The following is a 12,804-nucleotide window of genomic DNA, read 5'->3' on the forward strand; positions in this document are numbered from 1 at the left end:
ATCCCGTCGACCGCGGATTCGTTATTGAACCTAGGATCATTGTCATTAGTTTCTCGAGCACCTAACTACCGCGGTTACTTGTCCGGTTCTATAATAATCGTATTTGCACTAGTCAATGTCTTCTCCATTGCATAACGACAACGTGTAACCCAAACGAAGATTCGTTTTACGCCCCTAACCCTAATTCTAACGTAAACCCGACATATATATATATATATATATATATATATATATATATAATATTTTAAAATATTAATAAAAAATAATAATATTACTATAAATATTTAATTATCTATAAAATTAAATTATAAAATATTAATACTTAAATATTCTACCCTTTATTTTTAAATTGTTTAATATACAATTTTTTTTATTTTGAAAAAATGGAAATTACTATAATATAAATTGTATAATATATAATTTAAAAATTTTTTATTTATGATATATATATATTAAATTATAAAGTATCAAAAATTTCAATTATATATTAATATAAATAAAAAATATTAATGATATTATAAAATTAAAAATATTAAAAATTTTAAGATTGTATTTTTAATATTAATAAAAAAAATATTAATAATATTACTATAAATATTTTATTTATAATATTTAAATAAATATAATTATTAAATTATAAAAATATTAAAAATTTTTAAATTATATTTTTAGTTCTAATAAAAAGATATTAATAATATTATTATAAATATTTTATTTATAATACTTATATAAATATAGTAATTATTATTATTATTAAATTATAAAAATATTAAAAATTTTAATTTAATATATATATATTATTTATTCATTAATACGTTCATGCTGTAATACACGAACATATGCGTTACTCTGCTACTCACGATGCATCGTAACAAGTATGCATTTTTGTATGAAAAACCGTTTATTTTCATTTTATGTTCGTTTTTAAAGTCAGATGCGATACGAAATAACGTCAGTGTTGTTTTCTGGCTGCTCGCGAACATATGATATCTATTCCATTTTCAAATTGATTTTATCTACACGTTAAAGCGAGCTGTGGAATAAATCAAACTTGCTCGAGCCTGCTTGAATCTCTGTATCATTGTATCATAATGTGAGAACTTTCACAAGCCTAAATCTTGGCAGTCTGACGATCGAGAACATTGCTATCGGAAGAATCGCTCTCATCCGTAAACAAGATATTTCCAAGGATTGCGTTATAATTTTCTTAGCGGCTAACCATCGAATATTCGTCAAACGACATAATTTCGCACACGGCGAACCTTATAACGTACACCTTTTTGGCGTATTATTTTTCCCACTTTTTTTTTTTTTATTAACGTGGAGGACACCAGGTCGCTTCTGGGAAAAAGCGGCGTGGTAGTGGCGGACGCCAACGGACTAAAACCTCCATGATGACCGTCCCGGCAGCGATCTAGAGGGGCCCGGGAACTGGTGTGAGGGATACACCCCCCCCCGCGCTCAATACACCCCCTAATGGAGCGATATGCGGCCACGTCACACCGCGCCTCGTCGCCGGAGCCGCCGTGCCAGACAGTCCGGTTCCCCTGCCGGGCTGATTTGTTGCCCCGGGGCGCTGAGTTGCCAGCGCCTAAGTTTGCACCCCACCGGGGGGCGCGACGGACCTAGCGCGCCTCACCGAAGCGCTTCCATGGCCTCTGCCGCGCCCTCGCCGGTCAATTCTCTCAGGGTGAGAGTATTATTTTTCCCACTGCTGCGTGTGAAACCCCTATTGGACAAACTGTTCTTTGCAATACATCGATGGATAAATACGCGCACAAACACGCAATACGTGCAATAGAATGCTCGAGGTCAATTTTGTGATCCTCTTTTTCAACAGATCTTCGCAAATCCGAAGGTGTAGAATTACCTCCCAAAGACATAAGATGACAACAAACACTTTCTTGACACACTGTATAACATTGAGGTATCCAGTTTTGCCACATACAATTTTGTCATTGTCACGTTTGACTTTGTTCATTGTAAAGTCAAATTTGCACACTCCATCTGTGAAATAGTACGAAGAAATCATAGTGACTTGTATTCCTTATGATATCATGATGCCACATAATATATAATACAATACAATAATTCGCGAACAGATCACTCGTTAATTGCTTTTAAAAGAATTACCACGGAAGCTTCCTAACACGCTACCCGGGGGCCAGGGATTTATTTCGTCGATAAGTTAGGTTATTAAACTTATGTTCTTTCATTGAAGACATCGATGGACGCTGTGTTCCAGAAATCGCCAATCACACTTGGCGAAGCATAATAGTAATTTACAATAACAAATACTTAAGAATGCCTAATTTTGTTAAACATAGGGTTCAATTTACAATTATGTAAATATTACTTCTTGAAAGTAACTTCTTAATCAATTTTAACAAATTTTGTAAAATCATGTAATAAATCTTATTATTTATCATACGCGTGTATTAAGCCAATTGCCAACCGAACATGTTCAAACTGTATTTTTTTCAAAACGGGACCTTAAGCTAAAAAGCTTTATTTCACATATTCGACTTGTTCTTGTATGTGGTATCAGCACCTAGTCGGATGCCCGCGTTATGCAGGACACCCTGATGGCGTTGAACGCAACGATTCAAATTGAACTGAAAAGTCGTTATGTTTTCAGAGGACTTGTGTGTAGAGGATGGTTGATCGTGAGATTTATTAGACAAGATTGCTCGTTGTTGAAACCTTCAAGTATATTTTCAAATGATTAAATAAATAATTATAGATAATGTTCGCAAAGACGGTAGATACTCGTAGATACTGATCCATAACTCTCGTGAACTCTTTACGATTGCGTCCGTTTAAACTGGTATAGTATAAACAGATCGGGGGAGAGTCGGAGAATTCAAATTCGTCTTTGTTCGACGGTTCGACGGTAACGTAACGGCGACATTGTTTTGCCCGGAGTTTATTTATTAATATATTATGTATGTCCTCACGATCTTGATACTCCGAAGCAAAAAAACAACAACATGATTTGAAATGTTCTCTAGCTCATGTACCGCTACGTGTACTTTCAAGGAGCAAAACTGACACAGTTCCGCTTGTGACGCGAGACGGAGATTATCGTTTCACTTCCTTTAACGCATTTTTGCCATTGAAAGACACTAATTTCTGTGACTTGCTTTATCTCTCTTATAAATCTCTCTTTATATTTAAAATTTTATAGTTTTTCTGCAAACGTAAAAGGTAAGTAAATATTAATAAATATTATAATAATATAATATAATGCTATATAATAATATTAATAAATACTTCGCTATTTACTTATTTTATTTCCATTAAGGTATATTGTATTTTTCATTGCATTACTTTCATTTTTATTTAGTGTAATAATAAACGCATACGTTAATATTCATTGGCATTAGTGTAATTGTAAGCTTCACTGTAAATTTAATAAAATTTATAAGAACGGAATTATTAAAAGGGTATATATGTGTAATTAAACTAGATTCTATTCTCAATGTTACTTCATTATTTTATTATTGTTTCATATATATATATATTTTTTTAATTTACATGTGCTTCTAAGTTAATAGAACTAAACACATGTGTATGTATTAATTGCTATATACGTCATAATTTCAACCATAATATTAAATTATGGTATGTATTATTAAAAAGTATAGTTTAATGTATATATTAAATATATATCATTTATTCGTAGATTTTAAATATGGATACTGGATCAAAGAAGGAGATTAAAGAAATGATTACCAAAGATATATCGAATATACATAATTATTCCTTGGATGTTAAAAAATATATTAACAACCAGCTTGAAGACACTCTGGATTATTTACATGGTTTAATTGCTGAAATACCACAATCAGTCCCTGGCCCTTCAACTACAAAGAGGCCGAAAGTTTTGAAGAAAAAAGGTTATCGCCGTAAAGAGACTATCCCAGAAAATGATATTATCAATACTGACAATACAGTAACAGATTCAGCAGTACATGATAAAACAGAAAATAAAGATGTAAAAACTGGGGATGTGCTGGAAACAACAATTGACCGAACAAAAAGAAAGGCTACAATAAAAGCTGCAATTAATATTAAAAAGCAGCAGTCAATGTCACTTGTTACAAAATTACGAAGGCTAACTCTTGATGATGACAGTAATGTAAATGTTTGTGTCATATTATGATGAAATTTAATACTTTTAATCTTACCCCATATCTTATGTTACTAATCAATACTAACCCTTATATGTAGTACCCAATAATGTTTGATATCGGTTAATTAATGCGTCAAAATCTAATTGCTTATACAATTGTATGTACATTGTGTATATAAATACTACTATAACGTTGTTAAATATATTCTAAATTTTTAGAGGAAACGTGGAGGCCGACCTAAAAAAAAGGAAAGTGCTAGAAGTAGTTCAGATGAAAAAAACACAAAAGGTCCTACAAAACATAGTAAAACAAAAAAGAATGTTTTAAGCGAAACAATTTCAAAAGAAGATGCAAAACAGCCAGAAAGGATTGAACCATTAAAGTCTTCAATGACAACAAGAGATAGTAATATAAAGAGAACTTTTTCACGGAGTGAAAACACGAAGGGTAAATATTCTAATATTATTGATGATACAGTAATTCCATCAGCAAGAAATGATATTGAAGATCCTTCAATGTGCGAGGATGCACTTGAGAAATTTACTCCTCTTATGAATTCCACGATGGACATCAATTCTACTTATACGCAGAAGATGATGGACGCTACCGCAATTGTAGAACCTTTATCACCAATAAAATCAAACGAAACGGTAGTAATTAATAAAAACTTGGCTAGTAGTATAGGAAAAGATAATGAACCTAAATTTACATCACGGTCGCCAATAACTCTGCAGGAGGAGGTTCAGCAGCTGAATCAAGCGATTGGACTCACCGAGTTCGAAGAATTATTCGCAGAAGATGAGCCATCCCGTGAAAGGGAAATGTCTAATAGAAACATGACGAAACAGGACATTCAAAATGAAATGAAGAAAAATGTGCCCGTAAGAAGGAGAATCGAGGCCTTTGAAAAAGAAAAAATTTCAGAAAAAGCCATTGTTCAAAAACTGGCACGAAGATCTGTCGAAAAAGCAAAAAAAATCTTATTAGCGAAACAAAAGAAGGAGACTCAGATGATGACATCGCAGGTAACATTACAAACAGTATCAAAGTATTCTTCTGTTATAAGAACACAAGCTATTATTCATTCGATATTTTATCCAAAATATAGCTCCAAACAGTAAGGTCCACTTCTGTTTTGCACAGTAAACCTGACGACGACACATCGGACGATGAAGCCAGACCAAGGCGTACAATTCCACATTAGGCGCAATGTAAGTGTTGTTTTACTTAATGAGTTAATAAACATTATAATGCATGGAGTACTCGAATTTTTATCAATTTTAGCATACATACGCGAAAATGAACTTGCAATGCAACGATAAATTCCGAAGAAAGCAGTCTATAAATTCTTTGATAGAAGAATGTGCACACCAGATTTAACTGAAATGTTTGAAAATATAGATAGGAGTAGATTACAACGCACGTCCAGTGCAATATGGAAGACACCACCGCGTTATTCCATGATGGAAAACGAATAGAAGTTATAATTTGTTAAACTGAATGTTGTTGATTTCAAATTGTGCCTTAGAGCAGGAATACTTGCCATACCTTGCGTGTAATATAAAAATGATGTTACATTGCAACTATCGTTAAAAGATGTATGTGTTCTTAAAATATACCAATGAACGTAAGACTATTTCACTTTTTATATTTTAGAATGATCATAGGCATATATTACTTTTATTATACTAATCAAATTTTACCATTTTTTCTTATTTATATGTATCTTCTTAAGAATTAATAAATAAACCAATTAATAAATAATTGTTTTGGTACGACTTTTTAATGAGAAGTAAATTTTATTAGATTTGCCTTATTATCACCGTCGTGTAATAATTCGCGATTAAATAGCACTGGTGATTTCGTCTCTTCGTGTAACGAGGAGGGTCTGGTAAATGGGTCGACCGTGGACGTTCAATCTTGTAAGAGAACAAACGGCGGCACCGTATCGTCGAGCATTTTTCTTTCGGTCAACAGCCATCCATTTTATATTTAGCACATTCGGTTGCGACGCTAAATTTTCGTTACACCACCAGTTGTTTCGTCTGAAATTCGCGTGACGTAAGTGCATTACACTCTCGCACCCGTCAGCCATTCCTGCGACCACTTCGCGTGCGTTAACTCGATAATATTTCGTCTCTGTTACCTTGTCGCCGTTGCTGCTTGACACATCTCGCTTGCTGGACGACTGATCGATGAAAATTAAAACGGGACGCTGATTTACCGTATCGTTATTTTTGTGTCAGGTATTCTCTTTTTGCCGTTTCGGCGAATTATTTTCATTTCGAACTTTTTTAGTCTTATTGTTACGTCGATTCTTATATTTCAAGATCTAGTCTTGTATGTACGCTGGGGAGCGCTTTTATTTATTGATTCAACAAAGAATATCGTTGTAGGTGTCATACATGCGAGTAAAAGTAACGAAGTACGAGCAGTTTCACTGTAACATACTTCCTGATAATTTCTCGTTATTTATACCATAAGAAAGTATCAAAGAGGAACTCTTATCTCGAACGTGGATCTATTTGTCGATAATGCATGCGTGTAATACTCGAGTGTCGTTCATACAGCGTAAATATACGTGCAGATACGTAAACCTTTTATGATTTTTGTATCAAAGGCAGACCTGCTATAATACTCGCAAGTGAAATATAATTCTACGAAAGAAAATGGAGCAAAAGAGTTTCGTTGGTAATATATTCTTCCTTTTTCATCACAAGTTTCCTCTTTGTTGTGCTTCTGTTACATTATAATCCTGTTAGATTTACGCGCGTAAAATTTCACTTTGTTGCACTATATCTCATCATCGCCATCTGCCGAACACCTGTGAGAAACGCGGTTTACTTTGTCTCAAAGCGAGCAAACGTCTAATTTCACAAATTGGATTTTCATCAACAGCGAGAAGGGCATATGCGATGTAAAGGAGGCTGTAAGGGCGTCCTAGGGCTTACGGTGGTTGTCACGATGCCGGAAGTGGCGCGGAGCAGACACGTCAAGGGAGAATCAGAATCGCTATTGGGAAAACCATCACGAACATTTGTCCTTCGCGCCACCAAAATTCTATCTTCTGAGATATTTTTCGCGTTTCCGAGGTCATCGCCACTCTCCTTAACTTTGCCTTACGATGTATAATATCTCGATGTTACGGTAGTTAGAAATTTGTATTAATTTGGAGAACCTTGCAAAAGTACGCAAATCTGCTACGATAGTCGGATAGAGAGTATCGGCAGAGATCTGTTCCTTTATCGTGAAACTCTCTCGGACAACTTAGATGCTACCAGATATCGATTCTCGCATCCAACCATTTCGTAATAAACGTAGATCACCCAAGAAATTTCTCAATTGTCATCCGTTAATTTCGCGCAACTTTTGCTTTATTTTAGCTACGTGGGAACCTATTAGTGCGCAAATGTTACCCCGAAAATGTTACTCCTCTGTGCCAAATATCGTTCACGTGTATAATCAAAGTTGCATAAAACCGCGTACAATTGCATCAGGAAATTTCTAATAATTTGCTCGTCTCGCAGGACGAAAACAGGCTCACGAAGGATCCCTCTGTTCTGGCTATCGAATGTACCGCAAGCACGTAGTTTCAAGTGTCCGTTCTCTAGAAAATTCGAAACAATTTATGGTCGATGGTCGAGTGAACGGTGCAACGGTCGAGTCGGAAAGATCAGAAAGACAAATCGTCATAGTTCGAACAGACCGGGAAGCAGAAACGCACTTCCATGATCATTTGTATCGTTGCTCGATCTGTTGCTGCGCAATGACCGAGCAAGCTGTTGATTTTTCTTTTTCTGCGATGCTACTATACTCTACACTCTATGCTTTATACCGTTCTTTTGCCCGCTATTTACCTTGTACGCGAACTTTTTATCGCTAGTGGATTGCAAAAATCCTTTTTTATCACGAATTTTACGTGACAATGCGTAGGTCAAGGTGGACGTAAGACAAAGGAAGGTGTAGATAAATAAGACAGGATGTATTTAAAAATAATAAGTTATTTATTACAGATTATTTAATATGTATACAGGCTATTCGTATTATAGCAGCGATAGCTAGTGTTAAATTAACAATGACAGTTTCTATCGTAGTTAATATTATATTGGTTATTGGCCATGACGAAGGCGAATTTTGATAGCCCTGGTCGAGGTCGGTGGTCTGGATCTATAACAAATAATACTATATTAATATAGCAAAGAAATGTCGTAAATATCGATATCATTTGCAAGGCGATTCTTTTTGGGCATAGTGAAATTATGTTGATCAGTTTGTGGATATTAGGTTGAAATTAGATAATAAAGTTATAGATTTACCCGTTTTAAGGGATTGTTCAGGCGCCGTTAATTCACTGGATATGTCGCCCTGAAGCAGGATGTTTAAATTTTAGATCATATATTGTACTGATAGGAAGTATTTTATCGATACAATTATGAGTTTATTTGATTAAAATATCTAACGTAGTGTCTAGTCACCAAACGAATTAGTAGATCAGCCGTGAACAATGGCAGTAATTTGTATAATAACAAAGGATAAGCCAAATATAGCAGAATGACTCATCGGCTAGCGGGAGGTTGTGTCTAATTATCAAAAGCGAAAGAAATATGAAAGATCCTAGTTTGTAGGACTTGTTGACAATCAATGTCAACAATTTTTTCGTTTGGTCCATAGAATGTTTTGAGTGGGCTGTATTTCGACACACGACAAAATTGATAACGTAAATAAATCTTATATATTTGTTTCAAGAAATGATAGCTTGTTTGTGAGCGGTATCTTTAGACAGGTTGTTGAAAACTGGATGTTAATTCGGATTTTATATTTTCAATAACTTCGCATGAGTATTTTAGTCAAATCTAGCACGAATCGAACAGGTGAAAACAATCTATACGGCGTTCGTGCTGAGGTGGTATGGTGATAGGTGCGTAAGGAACTACTCTTGGTGTTTTTAACGAACAATAGTTTATTTAGAACTAATCAACAATCAGAGTTAACAATTAACAATTAACAATTACACTTAACAGACAACTGGTAACAACTAACAAATAACGATAGACACCGAGAGATCATACGACGCGTTGCTATGCAAATAATACCGAGGAGTTACACATTTAATGGCGTAAGACAGACTTCCTGTGCTTTTGTTTCGGATCGCGCAGATTCTTCCCTTCGTAGCCCATCGATATCGTGCATTCATTAGATGTGCCGCCAGTGCTGGCACGTGTATGCTCTTCCGAGAATTCGGCGGAAAGAGTGTGAAGATATCGATGGTACATTGGGCACGTCGGTGTTGCGCTTTGGCGGCGTCGCGCTTTGCATCCGGAGCCGTTGAAAAGTTCCGTGGCCCGTGCCGCCACAGTGCTTGGCACGCTTTTATTTTGTTTACCTAGTGGATCGGTATGATAGAGTTCGAGACATGTGGAAAGTACGGCTTCCAGGCAAGCAGGGGCTGATTCAGCGCATTAAAATAAGAAGAAAATTTCGTATAAACGTTTTCGAGTAGACGCTTGCTTTGTGTCACAGTACTTTCTTACCTATCTTTAGAGAAATTACTCGAATCGACCAGTTCCAGTTTCTACGGAAACGCGAATGCGTCGCGTCATAGATCGTCCATCTTGTTCGAACAGCTTACACGAATTTGTCGAAAATGTTGATCGTCACGTCAACTAACGTTTTATAAGTAAGAAATTTTAAACGTCCCCGTATTTAATAATCGAACGGATTCGGATCCGAAGAGCGTATTGGTCCGGAAATAAGGCCGGCACGATTTATCTATTTTCCAAGAAATCGTTCATCTGTGTAATGTTTAGCATCGCAAAATAAGCTATAAGCGGAACGTAAGGTCATATTAGGCATATTATGTTATATAAAATTTTCTTCTTATTTCAGTATTCAGAATCAACCTCTGCCATATTTTCTACGTGTTCTGATTCACCTTGTATAATATATAAGAATGATAATTGCAAATATATTTGTATAATAACTCTATGATAAGCGCTTAATAATACATACAGTGAACTTGTACAGAGTAACGTTTGCTGACTGTTGGAGGCACATTGTTGCTGTCTATGCAAAGACAAGTGCCCATTTCTTGTCGAAGAACTCCAGTCAATTCTAGCGTTTCACCCACATAAGTTTTCAACGCTGAAACATGAAAATATATAGTCGTTATTTTTTAGCTTTGTCTCTATTTGATCTTCATCTTATCTGCTTACGCGCTTAATAATAGAACTAAGTTTGGTCTACGTAAAAAGTAACTTCTTTTTATTAAGACTCATATTTATTAAGATTTAATAAGATACAATTTATTAAGATACATGTAACGAAAGGCAGGAAGTAGTAACATTTTACGTGAATTTGCATGGATCGAATATGCTGATGTGCTTACGAATAAGAGAGTATTGATCGATAATTATTAAAGCCAATTGTTTGTGACATGGGAATAAGCAAAAGTCATTTTTAAGTTTAAAGATCTTTAGTTTAGTATTGAAATGTGTTTAATGTATTTTAGCAAAAGTAGATAAAATAGGAATATTAAAAACATTAAAAACTTAATATCTAGTTCTTGTATTGTCCAAAGTTGTGTTTTGAAGACAAAATTTGACAAAAATGATGCATATACAAATGCTATCTGTGGTCATTAATATATTTTTTCGTTATCGACAGAACATTTTCCCTTGATTTTATTGACATATTGGATTAATCACTTCTTTAAGTTACTCGTTGTTGAAACAACATCAAAATCGTATATTGTTTCATGCTAAAAAATCTACTAAATCCATTGACAGTGAAACGATATTTCGTATACGGTTCTTACAAGAATTATTATTATTTAAGACTTAGGAAAACGTATATACAGTAGCCACGCACACTGTGCGTATTTCTGGCGCGCGTTTCCGTTCAGTGACAGTACTTCGGCGGACTGGATTGCCGAAGCGAAAGGGTTAAAAAAATACGATAAAATCACATGTAGCTCTCTATTTGTCTAGTCGCTTTTGTAGCAATATCACTATGTCCTCTGACATACTTGAGGTTTCTTACAATTCACAAATTAAATGAACAACTGTGCAAGCGAAATCGCTGCTGTAGAATCCCCGCTTCTGTAGAATCAGTCGTATGGATTTCAAAATTTAGTGTGTCGCCGGGATTAGCGTTATCCAAAGTACGCCACAGGAATAGAACATAAAGATATTTCTCAAAATTTGTTATTGCTGGTATGATATTGCTGAAATACAAGGCTGCAGTTTCTTAATGTCGTCAAAACATTCAGTTCTTTTTTGGTCAGTCACTTTTCGCGTGTGTCACGACCGGCATACTTCAAATCCGACGGACTGACGATAGAGATAAAGATGTGGCGGCACTCGGCGACAATGTATATCGCTGAAGTGCCTAATGAACCATCAACATCCCAACGGTCCTTCCACCGAAGGTTCTAGAAGAAAGAGCACGTGGCAACGATCGCGGACGCCTAGCAAATGCATGGACGGTGGGGATGTTGAGGGATGACAAAAGAAAGTAATCGGATCCGATCGAAAGTAAAATCATAAGAGTCAGTCTTAGAAAGTCACGCCTAGAGTTCGGAAGTAGATTGTAAAGTGTATTGATGTTAGAAAAAAAATAAAGTTTTCTTTTTTTATTTTTTTACCTCAAATTCCTTTTTTATTTTGTTATTTTACGTGACACGTGCTTTGTATTGCTCTGTCGAATTTGAAAGTTTCTATTACGATAGCGGATGGTGCGAAAGACGCAAGTTTCTAGTATTTTAGAGATGTCTGAACGTCAGCTGCGTGATTATGTAACAAAAAATGGAGATATCCATTGAAATATTTTAACACGCAAGAGATTTCATGTTAAGACAATACACGCAAAGTAAATACACACGAATATAATAGTATATCCCTTTCGATGTCATTCGATTTTTGTGTCATTCATTTTTTCCCCGATATATTTGAGTGGCAGGAATTAATATTTTTTCTACTGAAAACAAATAACTCTGGAAATATTGAAAATGTAAAAGAATAGGAAGCTTAAAATCCGTTCACTTGTCGATGTAATGAGCAGAACAATACATATTTGCGATAATAAGAAGAATATCTCTAATGATACTGTAGTATCGGGGAGAAGGGCCCAAGAAACGTCGAGCTAACTACAGACAATGTCGCGAGAGCCGAGGCGCTGTCGGCTCCATCAATGCATTACCGGGTCCTTCAAGTAAATAGCCTTGCCGAAAAGACCTACGTGACCCTGGCTACGAGCGTCTGCAGAACACGTGTGCGGTGGGCCTAGCAAAAGACAATAGAGTGCTACAACGGCCAGAGAGTCAGTCGAGAAGCAGAGTGCGAGTTGAGCGGACACGGAGTGTGAGTCGGCGTGCGACGATATTGTAGTCGGTCCTTTTGTTATTGAATATCACTTATTAAAATACACTAAACTTTGAACTCTACCATCATCACTTGTCCTTACTCTAAGAAACCATCAGTTACTACAATACTTTTAATACATCAAAAGGCAAATACTATAAAAAGATTCGACGCGCTCTTTGAATACAGCTACTATCAAGATGTATAAACATTAGTACACATAATTAGCCTAGATCGTGTCGAAGTAGTAAGTACGTATGTACTTTTGACGAATTTTTAAATTCAAAATTCTTTTGAAATCACGTTTAAAA

General features: G+C 35.4%; 2 protein-coding genes across 2 annotated transcripts; both read left to right on the top strand.

The window, feature by feature from the left end:
* The first annotated feature begins 3,694 nt into the window (after nucleotides 1–3,694).
* On the top strand, nucleotides 3,695–4,220 carry LOC117213209. The gene has a single exon (XM_033458563.1). The coding sequence runs from the start codon at nucleotides 3,695–3,697 to the stop codon at nucleotides 4,163–4,165; it is 471 nt and encodes a 156-aa protein (XP_033314454.1). The 3' UTR covers nucleotides 4,166–4,220.
* A 43-nt stretch (nucleotides 4,221–4,263) lies between these two features.
* On the top strand, nucleotides 4,264–5,811 carry LOC117213208. Its single transcript, XM_033458562.1, has 5 exons — nucleotides 4,264–4,293; nucleotides 4,355–4,786; nucleotides 4,871–5,161; nucleotides 5,245–5,347; nucleotides 5,421–5,811. The coding sequence occupies exons 1-4, from the start codon at nucleotides 4,264–4,266 to the stop codon at nucleotides 5,338–5,340; spliced, it is 849 nt and encodes a 282-aa protein (XP_033314453.1). The 3' UTR covers nucleotides 5,341–5,347; nucleotides 5,421–5,811.
* Nucleotides 5,812–12,804: the final 6,993 nt, after the last annotated feature.

Source organism: Bombus bifarius, unplaced genomic scaffold (assembly GCF_011952205.1).
Source record: "Bombus bifarius isolate JDL3187 unplaced genomic scaffold, Bbif_JDL3187 scf7180000008523_frag, whole genome shotgun sequence".
NCBI classification, from domain to species: domain Eukaryota; kingdom Metazoa; phylum Arthropoda; class Insecta; order Hymenoptera; family Apidae; genus Bombus; species Bombus bifarius.